Source organism: Cucurbita pepo, chromosome LG03, assembly GCF_002806865.2.
Source record: "Cucurbita pepo subsp. pepo cultivar mu-cu-16 chromosome LG03, ASM280686v2, whole genome shotgun sequence".
In the NCBI taxonomy this organism is placed as follows: domain Eukaryota; kingdom Viridiplantae; phylum Streptophyta; class Magnoliopsida; order Cucurbitales; family Cucurbitaceae; genus Cucurbita; species Cucurbita pepo.
The window spans coordinates 2941450-2958195 of record NC_036640.1 but is presented as its reverse complement, the minus strand read 5'-3'; the positions used below and the strand labels follow the sequence as shown (position 1 = coordinate 2958195).

At 36.9% G+C, this 16746-nt stretch overlaps 4 protein-coding genes and 1 non-coding gene across 5 annotated transcripts; 4 read left to right on the top strand and 1 right to left on the bottom strand.

Annotated features, from left to right (window-relative positions):
* The first annotated feature begins 682 nt into the window (after nt 1-682).
* Nucleotides 683-5037, top strand: LOC111791155 (TMV resistance protein N). The gene is made up of 5 exons (XM_023672393.1): nt 683-1359; nt 1662-2763; nt 2842-3117; nt 3215-4129; nt 4237-5037. The coding sequence occupies exons 1-5, from the start codon at nt 854-856 to the stop codon at nt 4855-4857; spliced, it is 3420 nt and encodes a 1139-aa protein (XP_023528161.1). The 5' UTR covers nt 683-853; the 3' UTR covers nt 4858-5037.
* A 105-nt stretch (nt 5038-5142) lies between these two features.
* Nucleotides 5143-5215, top strand: TRNAA-UGC. The gene has a single exon. It is a non-coding gene; the product is annotated as a tRNA-Ala (tRNA).
* Nucleotides 5216-6799: 1584 nt separating this feature from the next.
* Nucleotides 6800-8022, top strand: LOC111791159. The gene is made up of 5 exons (XM_023672400.1): nt 6800-7051; nt 7120-7200; nt 7292-7441; nt 7640-7831; nt 7900-8022. The coding sequence occupies exons 1-5, from the start codon at nt 6869-6871 to the stop codon at nt 7999-8001; spliced, it is 708 nt and encodes a 235-aa protein (XP_023528168.1). The 5' UTR covers nt 6800-6868; the 3' UTR covers nt 8002-8022.
* A 263-nt stretch (nt 8023-8285) lies between these two features.
* LOC111791157 (uncharacterized protein At5g39570-like) lies at nt 8286-9873 on the top strand. Its single transcript, XM_023672395.1, has 2 exons — nt 8286-9460; nt 9548-9873. The coding sequence occupies exons 1-2, from the start codon at nt 8351-8353 to the stop codon at nt 9611-9613; spliced, it is 1176 nt and encodes a 391-aa protein (XP_023528163.1). The 5' UTR covers nt 8286-8350; the 3' UTR covers nt 9614-9873.
* Nucleotides 9874-10890: 1017 nt separating this feature from the next.
* Nucleotides 10891-15329, bottom strand: LOC111791156 (cystathionine gamma-synthase 1, chloroplastic-like). The gene is made up of 11 exons (XM_023672394.1): nt 14740-15329; nt 14500-14603; nt 14240-14313; nt 13966-14134; nt 12814-12873; nt 12515-12718; nt 12263-12349; nt 11992-12099; nt 11579-11674; nt 11352-11470; nt 10891-11234 (listed from the first exon to the last, which is right to left on the bottom strand). Exons 1-11 carry the CDS (start codon nt 15209-15211, stop codon nt 11111-11113), a joined length of 1617 nt encoding a protein of 538 aa, XP_023528162.1. The 5' UTR covers nt 15212-15329; the 3' UTR covers nt 10891-11110.
* Nucleotides 15330-16746: the final 1417 nt, after the last annotated feature.

Sequence of the window (16746 nt, the reverse complement as noted above, 5' to 3'; positions counted from 1 at the left end):
AGGAGTAAAATAAAACTTTGGCTTAATTATAATTACGAATAACTAGTGTATGATTAACTTGTATATAGTAATTATATTCATGGAAACTACTTGTTCTACCGTGCATGAGAGTAGTTAAATGCAGGCACACAACTTGGTCTACCGTTGCATATGAATTGTTATATTCATGGAGATAACTTGGTCTATAGTATAAACTTTAGCGGTGAAAATGTTTATTTTATTTAATAAGTTAAATACTCGTTGAGATTTGAATGACATTCAAATAGATTGAAATTATACGGATTAAGATTCTGTTTTAGGGTTTAGGGTTTAGAGTTTAGGGTTTTAGGGTTTTAGGGTTTAGAGTTTAGGGTTTTAGGGTTTAGAGTTTAGGGTTTAGGGTTTTATTTAATGTTCTTGGTTTCAAGGTATATACATTATATACCAAGGTTCATCCAAAATTGAACCCCTGTTTTACGTATCCCAAATCCTTTTTGGGCCACTGAAAATGTGGGGCCCATAAAAGTTTGACATTCGAATTTTGGGCCACGAAAATGTGGGGCCCATAGAAGTTTGACCCATGCAGAAGAATGGGGCCCATAAAAATTTGGCCCATGCAGAATTCTTTAGTTTATATATATAAATAAATGAAGGGAATATATTGATTCCAATTAGTCTCTAATTTCTAAAAAGTAAAGGGAACCGAAGAATGAGTTGACTTCAAATTTTAAAATGAAATAATAAAAATGAAAAGGAACGTGGGCGAGACGGCAGTAGTAGTGGTTCCACTGCAGGGACGACGACTCATAAAAAAGGTTGACTTAGGAATGCATAAGATGCGGTTCAGAACTGTGTTCCCATCTCAGCTTCGACTATGGAAGCAGCCATGGCCGATGACCCTCTCCGAGCTCAACACGGCGGTTGGATATACGATGTTTTTCTAAGTTTTAGAGGCGAAGACACTCGCAAGAACTTTACAGATCATCTCTACTACGCATTGATCGATGCTGGTCTCAACGTCTTCCGAGACGATCCAGAGCTCCAACAAGGCGAAGACATAACCTCGGAGCTCGAACGAGCAATCCAGGGATCGAAGGTCGCTGTTATTGTTTTCTCACAAAACTACGCAGATTCGCGATGGTGCTTGGAAGAGCTCGTGAAGATCATGGAATGTAGAAGAACTTTGAGGCAATTGGTTTTGCCGATATTCTACGATGTTGATCCATCTACTGTGAGGAAGCAAACGGGCGGATTTGAAGAGGCGTTTCTTCGACATGAACAGCGTTTCTTCACGGACATTGATCGAGTTCTTAGGTGGCGAATGGCTCTCTCTGAAGCTGCAAATTTATCTGGTTGGGATTTGAGAAACATCGCCGATGGGTATCTATTTCCTACTCCCTAATGTTCCTGTGCTTTAACATGTTTTAATTCATTCTCTCAACTGATTGGACTTTAGAATCACTAATTTGAGTAGAAATTTTGTGTTTTCGAACTTTATTCTCTTCCAAGTCTATATGAATCCACTGATTATCCCAAACAAATTAGTAACAGAAACGTATATTTAGCCCACAATTCATAGCAGCCAACATGTTTGAGAAAAGTCCAGAATGAAGATAGTGAAAATTTGCTAGTAAGAGTTTGATGTCCTAAGTTTTTGAGTAACTCTGAACCCTTCATGGCAGACATGAGGCCAAATTCATAAGGTTGATCGTTGAGAAGATATCAAGGGAACTCAACAGCACATACTTATTCATAGCTCTTTATCCAGTGGGAATTGAATCAAGAGTGAAAGTTGTGGCATCACATTTAGATATTGGATCAAATGGTGTTCGTTTTGTAGGAATTTTGGGGATGGGAGGAATGGGCAAAACCACCATTGCAAAAGCACTTTACAATCAACTTTATCACAACTTCGAAGCCAAATGTTTCCTTGCCAATATCAAAGACATCTCCAAGCAACCCAATGGTCAAATTCGCTTACAAGAACAACTCCTCTCTTCACTCACAAAATCCACCAAGATTAAGTTGGAAAATGTCGACCGAGGAATTGTCGTGTTACAAGAAAGACTTCGTAGGAAAAAAGTGCTTTTGATATTAGATGATGTAGATGAAATAGGACAGTTAAATGCCATAGCGAGAAGTCGTGAATGGTTCGGTTCGGGAAGTAGAATTGTTCTAACAACTCGAGATCAACATTTGCTAAATCAACTCGAAGTAGACGGAATTTGCTCTGTTGATGAAATGGATGACACTGAAGCTCTCGAGCTCTTTAGTTGGCATGCCTTTCGCAATAGTTATCCTTCGGAAACCTTTCATGAACTGTCAAAACGTGTTGTGAATTATTCAGGAGGATTGCCATTGGCTCTTGAAGTGTTAGGCTCTTTCCTTTTTGGTAGAAGCAGAGCTGAATGGGAAGATACATTGAACAAACTGAAGAAAATTCCAGACGATCAAATTCAAAGAAAGCTTAGAATCAGCTTTGATGGGCTTAATGATCACACATACAAAGATATATTTCTTGATGTTTCATGTTTCTTTATTGGAGTGGACAAAAACTATGTTGAACAAGTGTTAGATGGCTGTGGATTCTTTCCAAAAATTGGTATTAGTGTTCTTCTTCAGAGATGCCTTTTAACAATTGGCGACAAAAACAAGTTAATGATGCATGATTTGCTAAGAGATATGGGGAGAGAAATTGTTCGTGAAAAGTTCCCAAAAGAGCCTGAAAGACATAGCAGACTTGTTCTTCATGAGGAAGTTCTTTCTGTACTTTCAAGACATAAGGTAAAAGAAACTCTTTGATGAATTCTCCTTTTGTTAAGCTTTTTCTGTGTACTCACATGGAAATTTTGAATCATGTAGGGAACTTATGCCATTGAAGGGCTAAGTTTGAAGCTGCCAAGATTTAGCAAGGAAAAGCTGAGCTCAAAAGCGTTTAATGAAATGCAGAATTTAAGGTTACTTCAACTTAACTTTGTCAACTTAACTGGAGATTTCAAGCATATTTCTCAGGAGATAAGGTGGCTCTGTTGGCATGGATTTCCTTTGAAGTTCTTACCTAAAGACTTTCATATGGAGAAATTGGTTGCTGTGGACTTGAGATATAGCCAAATCAGATTCTTTTGGAAGGAGTCTAAGGTACACACACACCCCTTTTTTAGTTCGTGCACCATACGCAACTCGTTCTATTTTAATCTATGAACTCTGATGTTTCTCCGTTGCTCTTTGTAAACAGTTTTTGAAGAACTTGAAATTTCTTAATCTTAGCCATTCTCATTACCTAACGTATACTCCGGATTTCTCGAAACTCCCCAATCTGGAGACACTAAAACTCAAAGATTGCAAGAGTTTGGTTGAGTTGCACCCTACCATTGGAGAACTGAAGGCACTCATTTTAATAAACTTGAAGGACTGCAAATGCCTCAAGTCTCTCCCAAAGGGTTTCTCCATGTTAAAATCTCTGGAAACTCTGATTCTTTCAGGTTGTTCAAAGCTCAGTACTTTGCCAGAGGATTTAGGAGAAATGGTATCATTAATAACTCTAACAGCTGATGATACAGCCATTCAACGAATTCCTTCCACTATTGTGAAGCTGAAAAACCTTAAATATCTATCTCTATGTGGGTGTAAAGGGCCTCCATCCAAATCATTCCCTTCAGCCTTTTGGTCTTGGATTTCACCAACCAAATATCCAAACTCAATTCTGCTCCCTTCTTCCTTACAAGGCTTAAACGCCTTAAGAACACTACGCCTAAACAACTGCAACTTGTCAAACAACACAATTCCAAAAGACATAGGGAGTTTGATTTCTTTGAGAGAATTGGATTTGAGAGACAATTCATTCCATAGCTTACCATCAAGCATTAGTGGCCTTATGAAACTCGAGACTCTTATGTTGGATCATTGCACTGAGCTTCAATGTATCCCAGATTTACCGCCACATTTGAATTCATTGTATGCATCAAACTGCATTTCATTAGAAAGGGCACCCGATTTGTCGAATGTCAAGCGTATGGTAGCTTTGTCTGTGAGTAATTGCCCCAAACTTATGGATATCCCTGGCTTGGAAATGTTGTTGGACTCTATTAGAGTCATTCACATGGAAGGATGTAGCAACATCTCCAACTCCTTCAAGGAAAACATTCTACTGGTACTCTCTCTATCCTTATCTCGCACAATTCGATAATCATTTGGTTTTTGAAAACGATACTCAAAATTCAAGCGAAGTTTTGAAAAACTTGTTGTTTTGAATATAAGGGATGGACAGTTAGTGGATTTGGAGGAGTTTGTGTTCCAGGCAAGGAAATTCCAGATTGGTTTGCATACAAAGATGAGGGTCACTCAGTGTTCTTTGATTTGCCTCAGTTTACTGATTGCAATTTAGAAGGCTTCATTGTGTGCATAGTTTACTCTTCTTGTTTTGACAACGCAGTGTCATCAGACCTTCCAAGTTTATCAGTCATAAATTACACAAAGGGTGTCATTACAACCAACAAACCTCTTACCAATGATGTAGTAATGTCAACTGAAGATCACTTGTGGCAAGGCCATTTATCAAACAAAACCTTCAAGATGGAATCTGGCGATGAAGTCGAGATCATCATTGATTTTGGAGCTGAAATCACTGTGAAGAAGATCGGCATCTCGCTGGTGTTCGACAAGTATGTTGAAAGAAAAATGTTGGAGTTTGGATCGACCTCAAATGACGATGTTGCTGTCGTTAATAACCGAGACGGAGATGTTAATGAAAATGAAGGAGTCGGGATTAAGAGAGGTTGTGACCATGATGATGGACCAAGTGATTCGTACCAGCTGCCCAAAAGGTTGAAGTATGAAAATAACTCGGATGAGGATCAGAGGGAAAATGAAAGGCTTTGATATTGAAATCATATTAGTCATTCTTGTGCTTTGTTTTAGACCACGAGGTCAAAGATGCATATACACATATATAATACATATTGTGAGAGCAGAACTACATGTATCTATCGTAATTTTTTTATTTTTTTTTCACCAATATCGACAATTAATTAGTTCATCAACAAAAAATTGTATCAACTTGCAGTGGTGCCGTCATGAGCTCAACAAAAAATGTGTTTTGAGGTATAATTTTAAAGAGGAATTTATTTTGTAAATATTATATTAGAAACAATGATAGCAAATAATGGGGATGTAGCTCAAATGGTAGAGCGCTTGCTTTGCATGCGAGAGGTACGGGGTTCGATCCCCCGCATCTCCAATTCATTTCTTTTTTTAACCCCCCGCTGGAAATTTAAAATTCTCCGTTTCTTCTATTTTTAAAAATCCTTTAGCCAATTACATAATTTGAGACCATAACACGTGGAATGTGCGTGTGATATATATATATATATATATATATATATATATATATATATATATATATATTATGAAATAAAATAGCACGTGGAATGCATGTGTGTATATATATATATGTGAAAGCAACAAAATTGATATCATATTGTAACATAGAAATAATTCATTAAAGAATTTTTGTTTAACAATAATTTTTTTAAAAATGAGAATCTAATTTTTCCCATTCGATCAAACATAAAATTACTTCGATCAAAACACTCAAGTCTTTAGGAATGAAACCGAAAATAAAGTCATAAGGGCATATACCTAAAGTGGGCTATATCATACCAATAGGATATATGTGAAGGGTCGATATCCCTAATAAGTTGTATCCGAGCAATATCTCTAAATTAATAATGTCAATATGCTTTGATAATGTAGTTATAGTGATTCGTGGTTGAGCTAAAAGAATTGACAATACGCTCGAATAAAGAAGAGTTAAATGTAATATGTTCGAGAGTGAACACAAATAAATAACTATTTGAAAACGAACAAATTATAGAAGTACAACCAAAGTTTGTCTCTATCATAGTTAATCCCATCACGTGGGAAGTCTTCAATAGCTGGATATTTCCTAAAAGGGAGATGCTTGAAAGAATAAGTCTTCATATATGTTTCATATTGCCCAAAAGGAGGGTTAAGGTTATCACGTGGCCCAACCCTAGATAGTAAGGAAGATTGTTAGCGGGGAGTTTCACATCGATTAATTAAGAAGATGATCATGAATTTATAAATAAGGAATACATCTCCGTTGGTACGAGGTCTTTTGGGAAAACCAAAAGTAAAGTTACAAGAACTTATACTCAAAGTGGACAATATCATACCGTTGTGGGGTTCGTGATCGCTAGGTATTTGACCAAATCGGTAGAGAATCTATATCCAAAAGAAGGTCTAATGAAAAGTGGCGGTTAGAAGCTAGAGCAGCTAGAGCTTCACATTACGAAACAAGTTTAATCTTTAACTCCAACTATTTTCTTACAATGGTACAAAAATTGTGAGATGCCCACAACCCACATTGGTGGGAAAGGAGACCGAAACACCCTTTATAAGGGTGTGTAAACATTTACCTAGTAGACGCGTTTTAAACCTTTGAGGGGAAGCCTGAAAGGAAAAGTCCAAAGAGAACAATATCGGCTAGTAGTGGATCTGGGTCGTTACAAAAATTCATCACGAACGCTCTTTTTCAACAAAGTTGAAGATCATGAATTGGTAAGTCTTAAAAAGTAGGTTTGAAAACATGCCCAAAATGATAAAGGTTACATATCTTAGACAAGTCCTAGCTCATATGATATAATGTTGGATACATGCCCATCCAATGGGCTGGGAAAGCACACAAATTAATAGCTATGGGTATTAATAACCAAACTCACCACGTGGTTTGGGGACCTTAGTGCTATCATTTGAACATCTTCCATTCATATATTTCAAGCTTCAATAGTGAATCATTGTGTACTTTTCTTCCTCTCATTGCACAAAAACAGGCATCTTTGGGGAGTGCTGCAGAAGGGTTTTCAGAGCCATGGCACATAATTTGGCTGCTGTTTCATTCCACTTTCCACAGCTTATTATCAACCGGAAATGCCATCAGAAAAGGCATTGTTTTAGAAGCTTTGCAGTGAAGAACAACAACAATAATCATCAAAACCCACCAATTTTCTCTCTTAGATTCTCCACTTTTCATCCACTTTTTGAGTCTCCTCATGTAACCAAACAAAACCCTTTCTTTAATTTTCTATCTTTTTGTTCTTCAAATCGTGTTTATCGTCGCAGGCTTCGTTTGATGAGTATATTGGAGACGAAGATCGATTGTTGAGAGCTACTTTTTCGGGAAAAAGTGAAAAATTAAGCAAGGTTTTTTTTTTTTTTTTTATCGGTGTTGTTGCTGTTGTTTGAATCTCTTCGTGTTTGTAATAATGATATGATATTGTTTATTTCGATGAAGGGTGAATGGAGAGTCGAAATGCCATCTTTTCAATTGCTATTCCTCAAGCTTAGCCCTGTAGTTGACGTGAGACTAAGTTGCAGAAGCTCCGCCAAAGATTACCCTATTCATATTCCTCGCCATGTCGCTAAATTTCTTGACCTTCAAATGGTATGTAATTCTCAACTTACCTAAAAATATTTACCGAAACCACTATACCTATATGGATATTAACATAAATTACAAACATAAGAACAATAAATAGATACAAGATATTTGTCTATAATAAAATGACAAATACGATTGTTATAGTATGCAGTATTGGAAAGCAAATATCTAGATATTAACATTTAAATGAAAAATGATCAGATGAGATGGGAGGTGAGGGGAATGGGCAAAGATTTCAAACCGCAAATGTTCAGAATCAGTGTAAAAGGAGCGACGTATGCCGTTAGAACAGAATCAGAATCAAAAAGTGTGCTGAGAAATCATTTGATTCTCGATCTTCACAGCTTTGATTCGCCCATACCCACTGATTTTCTTCAGCCATTTGCAGAAAAGGTACTCACTCTATCCATTAACGCTCATAATTTTTCGTAAAAGTTAGCTAATTTGTTCGTTATTCGTAGGGATTGGAGGGAATGATGAAGGAAAGTATGAGAGATTTTACACAAAATTTGGTTTTGGATTACACCAAATACAAGAAGGAGAAGCAAAGCAAGAATGCCTAATATCTCTTACATTTTTTTTATACCATAATTTGTTTTTTATACCATAATGTTATTATTTATTTTATTTTAAAATTTAATTATTAATGTAATTTAGAATATTATTTTCCATAAATAATTAAATGGAAATTATTTTTTGGTGTTGTATTAAAAGTCAAAGGCTTTATATGAGAGAGCGTTGACAAATACGCGTAACCAACCAGCTGTCCTATCCTAAAAGGACGAAACGACGCCGTATAGTCACGGATAATCCAAATTCCATTTCAGTACTTAAATTCCCAATTTGAGATCGTTCTTCCTCTCGCAATAGATTCATCCAAAGCAGTTCCTTCCAGATCGACGAGATTTCACGATGCCGTACTACACGAGGGACGATGAGGCGGTGGATGACTTCGACGAGTACGATCCGACGCCCTACGGCGGAGGATTTGACCTATTTCTGACATATGGCCGTCCAATTTCGCCCTGCGAAGATACCTGCTACCCGCACTCTGCTGGCAACGATAACGAGTTTGATTACGAGCGTCCCCAGTTTGAATCCAATGCCCAGCCCTCAGCTTATGGCGACGACGCCCTCCAGGCTGAGTACAGCAGTTACTCCCGCCCTAAGCCTCATTCTTATGGTGCTCCGCCTCGTCCTGTGGAACAAGAATACGGATCTGGTGGTTATGAGTCTGCTAGGCCCCAGCCGGCTTATGGGTACCAGCAAAGTGGATCCGAGTACGGATCTGAAGGATATGGTCGGAAATCGGAGTCGGAGCAACAGGAGTACGGATCTGGTGGGTATAGGCGGAAACAGGAATCGGAGTCTTACGGATCTGAAGAATACGGATCTGGTGGGTATGGGCGGAAACAGGAATCGGAATCTTACGGGTCTGGTGGTTATGGGGGGAGACAGGAATCCGATTCTTACGGATCTGGTGGTGGGTATGGGCGGAAACAGGAATCGGATTCTTACGGGTCTGGTGGTTATGGGGGGAGACAGGAATCGGACTCTTACGGGTCTGGTGGTTATGGGGGGAGACAGGAATCGGATTCTTACGGATCCGGTGGTGGTTATGGGCGGAAACAGGAATCGGATTCTTATGGATCTGGTGGGTATGGGCGGAAACAGGAATCGGAGTCTTACGGATCTGGTGGTGGGTATGGGCGGAGAGAGGAGGGGGAATCGGAGTCGTATGGGTCTGGTGGGTACCGGAGGCAGTCGGAGACTGAAGAGTACGGATCCGGGCGAAAACAGAGTTATGGGGAAGAAGAGGGGAGTGGGGGGTATGGGAAGCAGGAGTATGAGAGTTCTGGGTATAGAAGGGAGAAGTATGAGAGGCCAAATTATGGGGATGAGGAGCGGATGAGGCCGAGCTATGGGCGGTCGGAGGAGGAGGATTACAGGAAGCCAAGCTACGCGGAGGACGAGGAGCGTGAGTATGCGTATGGGGAAGAGGGATATGGGCGCAAGAAATACGTAAGCTAAGCTCACTTCACTCAATTCAAAATGAAGATGATAAGATTTGTTTTGTGGTATTAATTTTGTGGGTTTTTGTGATTGCAGGGTGGTGATTCTGACGAGGACAGCCGCCGCCACCATCACCACCGCAGGAACTATGAGGATGAGTGAGTGAGTGAGTGAGTGATGGCCGATGGGCGTTCTCAAATTGGCACTAAATAAAAGGTTGGGATACCCACATTGGCTGCTTCTCCGCTCATCCAACTGTGCTGTGTTATGCTTTGTTTGCATGATCAACTGTTGAATGCTTTGTGTGTGTGTGTGTTTTTTTTTTTTGTTTGTTTGTTTGATGGTTTTGGGACATAACTTTATCCATCTACTTCTATACTTGAATCAAGCTTATGATGATGCTTTGATAATTTTTCTGTTCTTGTTCTTGTTTTTATTGGGACATTTTTAATCTCCTGCTAAAATTACGTTCTAATTTATAATTAGAGGTGTTTTACATCATGGGTGCCTTCAATTTCCGTCTACAAATAGGGTTCTAATTCATAATTAGAGGTGTTCAGGGGATGGTTACCTTTCGGGATTTGCCACTCATTAAGGAACATCTATAATCCTAGCATGCTAGTAATTATTCCGAAATTTTTATTAAAAGAATCAACGACGTTTATACCTAGGAAAAATGGCGTTGATCTATAGGTGTTGATCTATAGGTGATGAGATAAATAACATGTAAGATTGATTAATGAAGGAACAAAAATTTCTTTCTATCTTCAAATGAATAAATGATATATGTGTTAATCAATGGATTTTAACATTTGCAGACCTTAGTGAACTAAATATTCAAGACCTTAGTGAACAATATTAAAAAATAAACTAAATATTCAAAAAATTCAAATTTTGAGCATAATTCAACCTTAATTGATGCAGACCTTAGTGAACAATATTAAAAAATAAATTAAATATTCAAAAAATTCAAATTTTGAGCATAATTCAACCTTAATTGATGCAGACCTTAGTGAAGTAAACTCAACTAAATATTCAAAGAATTCAAAATTTTCAAAACGAGCATATTTCAACCTACAAGGTTGGATCACAAATGTTAGGTTGAAATCACAAATGTAGATAATTGAACACTTGCAATGATATCGATCCAATTTTTTATAAAACTTAATTAGAACTAATGCAATACAATTTTTAAAATAATTAAAAATGTAGATATCTCACTAATATTTGAAATGCAATGGACAAGGACCATAACCATTTTCAAGCCTTTGTCGAACATCCTATCAAGATGGGATGATTGTGTTTTTACCATTTTCATACAGATACAAAGACAATGCATTGAATCTTACCATACACTATGTTAATATTATTAATGAATGTTTAAGCTTGTGACATCATTTTGAAATGATTTAAAAGAATTTTCAATTTTCTACCAGTCATGCATATAGTAACGACCATATTTCAGTAGTGTAAAAAATAAAGTCTTTTGTCAAAGAAAATAAGAACAATGTCTGTCTGAGTTTATTTTTTTGTTCCTGAGGGAATGGGGATAAGGGATTCAATCGACGCACCAACCACTCAAGACCAAAGCAAGATGATGATAAATAAACAGATAGAGGACTTGATTATCTGTTTTTGGAATGGAGCAGTGCTTAGGCTTTAAATGGCATCAAGAGCCTGCAGAATATCAGCCTTCAAATCCTCAAAGTCTTCAATTCCAATGCTGAAGCGCACCAAGTTGTCCTTTATCCCATACTTCAGCCTCTCTGTCTGATTAAGATCCCTATTCCATTTCCATTACCAAAAGGTTAAAATACTTCCACCACCCACATAAAAGCATAAATACGTATTCATTCTCCTACTAAACAAAGGCGTCAAAAGTCAAGAATTGTATATTTACCAATATGACATTATAGCCGGCTGGTCTATGATACTCTCGCACCCACCAAATGATGGAGCAATATATGGTATTTTCAATGAGTCAATGAATTTTATGGTGGTCGTTATATCGCCATCAACCTGCACCAGAATGAAGAAACTAATGAAACAAACATGGTGGAGGTGGGGTAAAAGGCTACAGGAATAGACCCTTCAAATGATGAGATGGATCATCAGTCGTTTTCTTACCTCGAAGCTAACTACGCCCCCAAAACCAGTCATCTGCCTTTTAGCAAGATTGTGCTCGGGATGACTAGGCAGTCCAGGGTAATAAACACATTTGATCTGCAGACAGTAGAGACATAATTTTGTCACATCCAATGTAAATGAATTTGCAAGCAGACAATTGTATCCAGTTAATGTATAAATTGAACTCGGTGTCAATATGCGACATTGGTTAATTTCTCCAGAGGAACATGCAACGCATACCACTGATTTATAATTAAATCCTTGCTATTAGATGCCCCAAAGCTTCATAACTTTTAGAATTAAAGGTTCAATAATGAATCTTACTTTTGTTCCTTTGTACTGCCTTGGTCTATTAGTGGGTAGTAAATTAAACGTATGAAACAATATGCAGCTGGATAAATTAAATGGCATACCTTAGGATGAGCCTCTAAAAGCTTTGCCATCCTAAGAGCTGAGGAATTCTGCTGCTGAACACGAAGATGCAACGTCTTCATGCCTCGTATAATTAAGTAAGCAGCATTCTGTAGGATGAAGAAATAGCAATTAATTAGACAGTAGGGCTTGGCGCAAAAAATGGTTAAAATGAGCGCAGGAAACCAATGGAACATTCAATCATCAAGAACCGTTACTCCACAACCAATAAGTGAAAGATGGAAAATTAAACAGCATAAGAGAATGACTCACTGGATTTAAGGCACCACCTATCACATGATGAAGATTCCGAATCTCGGAAACCAGTTTCAGAGAACCACTTACACAACCAGCAAGGACCTAAAAGACAATGCTTGGTAAATTCCATTGTTAGGGGAAAAAATGCTCACAAAACTCTTAAGTNTGTTAGGGTAAAAAATGCTAACAAAACTCTTAATTGATTAATAATTTAAATCCCGATTCCTCAAGAAATAAAACCAATAAAAAAATATCAGGCGGGCTTACATCATTGTGGCCCCCAATATACTTGGTGGCAGAGTGAAGAACCAGGTCAGCCCCGAGTGAAAGTGCCTTCTGGTTCAATGGTGTGGCAAATGTACCATCAATGCACACCAATGCTCCATGTCGATGACACATCTCTGAAACGAGTTTAATGTCAACGCATCTCAGAAATGGATTAGTTGGGGATTCAGTGAAGAAAAGAGAAACCTGCACGGAAGGAGGATAAAGGTAACATCAATTTCCACTAAGTCCAAACACGAAAACCTTTAAAAGAAAAAAAAAAACTTGGAACATGGTCATACATTATTCTCTTTCAGAGCTACTTCTAGGGCGTTCATATCTGCAGGATCAATGGTGGTAGCCTGCATTCCAAGTTATAGTTATAGTTACCAAGTCAGCAATTAACACAAAAATTTGAACGCACAAATAAACAATTTCTACAACCTCCGATGGTTTTACCACAAGATTTTTAAAAAAAAAAAAACTTTATGTTGTTTTCAAATTTAATTTTTGCATTATATTTTATTTATTGAAAACTTTTGAAATTTGTACAGTAATTCAGAAACATAACTAGCACATCATCAAAAAGAAAGTTGGCTAAAAGAATAGAGCTCTCCTACCACCCAGTTCTAGCACAAAACATGAAGCACCAACTTCTAGACAAATCCATCCAATTTTCGTTTTAAAGATAACAAACCCCATCTGATTAAAAAAATTATCAACAATAAAAGAATTCAGATGTTCTATAATCAGTAAAAATAAACGAGAAGGAAGATTGTTAACAGGATCTAACACATCAAATGGAAACTATAATTCTATTTCTTTAAATATTAAAGAAAAAAATCTAAAGAAATGGCATTTGCTCATATTTTCATTCTTCATTAATTCTATTTTCATGCCAAAACAAAAATACTTAATAGGGATGATGGAAGTAAAAAGTGAATCAAGAACGTATTTGGAATGAATTGCTAAGAGCTTAAGAATACTTGTTTGGTACTTATAAAAACTATTTTTTTTAATTGCATTTGAAAAACTTGTTCAAGCACATTAAGAAAAAGTCAACCCAAACCGGCCTCAAGATTAGCAGAAAGAAGTAGCCAAGTGGGGACGACACCAGACCAGATAGAATTGCCCCAAGTTGACTTGTTTGTATCCTGAGCACAATTTTATCTGGTGAAGGCAGATTACCATCTTTTTATTTTATATATTTATATTTATAACGCCAAGTAGAAAATAAGTTGTCGTATTACATCAAACAAAAACAAAAATTATTCTGACTCTGCCAAAAAATTAAAGCATGCATGCGGGAAAAGGCTATGTATTTCAGAACGAGAGAGATCAAGTTGAACACCAAATCATTGAAGGAGTAGAAAAATGTTAATGAAGACTGGCATTAGCGTAATAATCAACAAGACCACCAAAAAAGAAGAAAAATAAGATCAAAGCTATAATACCGTGATTCCCATTTTGGGAAGTATGGTCTCAATAAAAATTCTCGTCTTCCTGTAGCAATCTGTGGTCGTCACGATATGCCCTCCAGCCGGAACCAACGCCAGCAGCATCATCGTGCTGGCACACATGCCTGAGGCCACAATCAGGGTAGATTCAGCCCCTTCTAAAGCACTGGTTCAAAACCAAAACAGCTTCAACCACGATTCTATTTGATCCGAAACATGGCTATTTGGTAAGGATTACAAAAGAAACAAACAACTAGTTCAGAAACAAAACCTTATCTTCTCCTCCGCAACAATTGTCGTTGGATTTCCATAGCGCCCATACTCGAAACTTACAGCGCGCTTCTCCTGCCATGGATCCAATATGGAATAAAGAGCAAGAAAGAAGTTCTTGAAGTTTCTTTATATTGTTTTCTTTCAATTTTGATGTATGTTTTGAGGAGCAAAAAATCATAGACATAGGGAGAAAAATGATAGATAACACTACAATTTGAAGTCAACCGTTTTGAATCAACATGGAATCCAAGTAAGTACCTTGAAATCAAGGAGATCAGCAGTTTTTTTAAAGAAATAAGCGGAAGTGTTAACCACCGGCGTAGTAATAGCGTCGTCAACTCTACCACGACCGAATCTTTCGCCTGAAATTCGCACCGAAAATAGTTAATTACATATTTCCAAAAATCAAAGGAGAAAATTCCTAAAAGCGATAAAAGAGAATGGTTCTGGGAATCTCAAAGACTCAAAGACGAAGTCAAAGTTCATACTAAGCCCTACCAGCGTGGATTGCAACACTCCCATCGCAATCGAAGACAGAGGTTCTGGAATCACCTAAACCCTCCTCTACCTTCAAACTCTCAGTACCAACGCTACCTTCCAACGCCGCCGCATCAGAAGTGGCAGGCACTGCGGCAGCGGCAGCGGCGTCAACGGCATTAGCCGACGCCGCCGCCGCCGATTGAAAAGGAGAGGAGTTGTTCGACCACGAAGCCGCGACAACCTGTGCAACGCCAATATTACTGCAGTTCCTACGCGCCTTGGTACTGAGTTGCCTGACGAAATTGGGCGGAAACTTGAAAATCCGGGAAGAAGACAAGGCGTAAGACGCCACCGTCGCCTTCACCGATTTGGCTTCATGAGTAAATCGGCTGTAGCTGTGCCCTCGAAAACGACCTGCAACAGCGAGATCGGGACAGGAACGGCAGTCGGAAGCAGGGCCAAGGAGTCTAGCGTGAGAAGAACCAGCCATGGCTGAAGAGAAGAAGAGGAAGGGTATCGGGGACGGTGGCGGCTCGGAGATCAGTGAGAATCAGAAAGGTGAAGTTGGAAATGCTTCGTGTGTGGACTGAAATTTAGGAATCAATGCGATTTTATTACAAATCCAAAAACTAAAATTTGACTCGTTAAATTCAATTCATTTAATTATCATAATTTTTAGATAATATCAATTTTTTAAACGCAAAAAATAAAAAATAAAATATTGAAACAATAATTTTAGCAAATAAAAATTTCAACAATACCAAAATTTTAAAATAAATTAAATAAAAATTAAATCCAATCAAATTTATAATATTTAATTATTAAAAAAATTCTAAATACATTTTTTTGAAGAAAATAAATGATTAATATTCCATTTGCGACTTCTTACTTTATTCTCTTATTTTACTTTTTTGGATATATTTTTTATTCCCACAAAAAAAAATTAACACTAATTTATATAAAATATTCAATATTCTAAAATATATATATATATTTGTAATAATATCTTTTGAACTTTTTAAAATAATTAAAAAAATTTCATGTAGTTTGTAATTAGCTACCACTCGAGGATGTGGGGTAATTTTTACTCTCTAAATCATGTGAATCAATGTCTCTTTATTTAATTTATATTTATGGGCGTGTGAGCACGATCGACCTTGCTTATGGTTTCACGGTAACAATTAGTATCAGAGCACTTTAGTTGTGGCATTAAAGTACAAACAGTTATATCGCTATCAACCTGCACCAGACTGAAGAAACTAATGAAACAAACATGATAGCGGTAGGGTAAATGTCGACCGAGATAAACCTTTCAAATGAAGAGATGGATGGTCGGTCATTTTTCTAACCTTGAAGCTAACTACGCCCCAAAACCAGTCATATGTCTTTTAGTAAGATTGTATTCGTGATAGCTCGACAGTCCAGAGTAATAAAAACATTCGATCTGCTCAAGCAGATAATTGTATTTGGTTAATGTATAAATTAGTCATCTCATCTGTGATTGATAGTACGTACAAAAACTAGGTCTCAATATGCTACATTGGTTAATTTCTCTAGATGAGTATACAACTATCACGATTGTACATTATGTATCGTTTTTCTTGATTACATCATGACACTCATTTATCTTGGTTTTTACGTTTCATATAGATGAGCGTCATTTTATCTTGGTTTTTACGTGCCATATAGATGAGCGTCATTTTATTTTATTTTTACGGATATTTTTAAAGATATGTTTCAATTAAATTTAAAATTAGTAACGCTACATTAAAATTAGTTATTATAATATTATTGTATTATTATAAATTAATATAAATAAACATCTTACTTATTTGCTTAATTACTTTATATCATCATTTTAGTACATAATCTAAAATATATATTTATAATGGACAATAATCAATTATTTAACTAATTACTTAATTAATAATTGACATTTCACACATATAGAAAAAGAAAGAGAGAAAAATAATTATATAAAATAAATACAAATATTTTTTTATTATCATTCTATAAACATAAAAA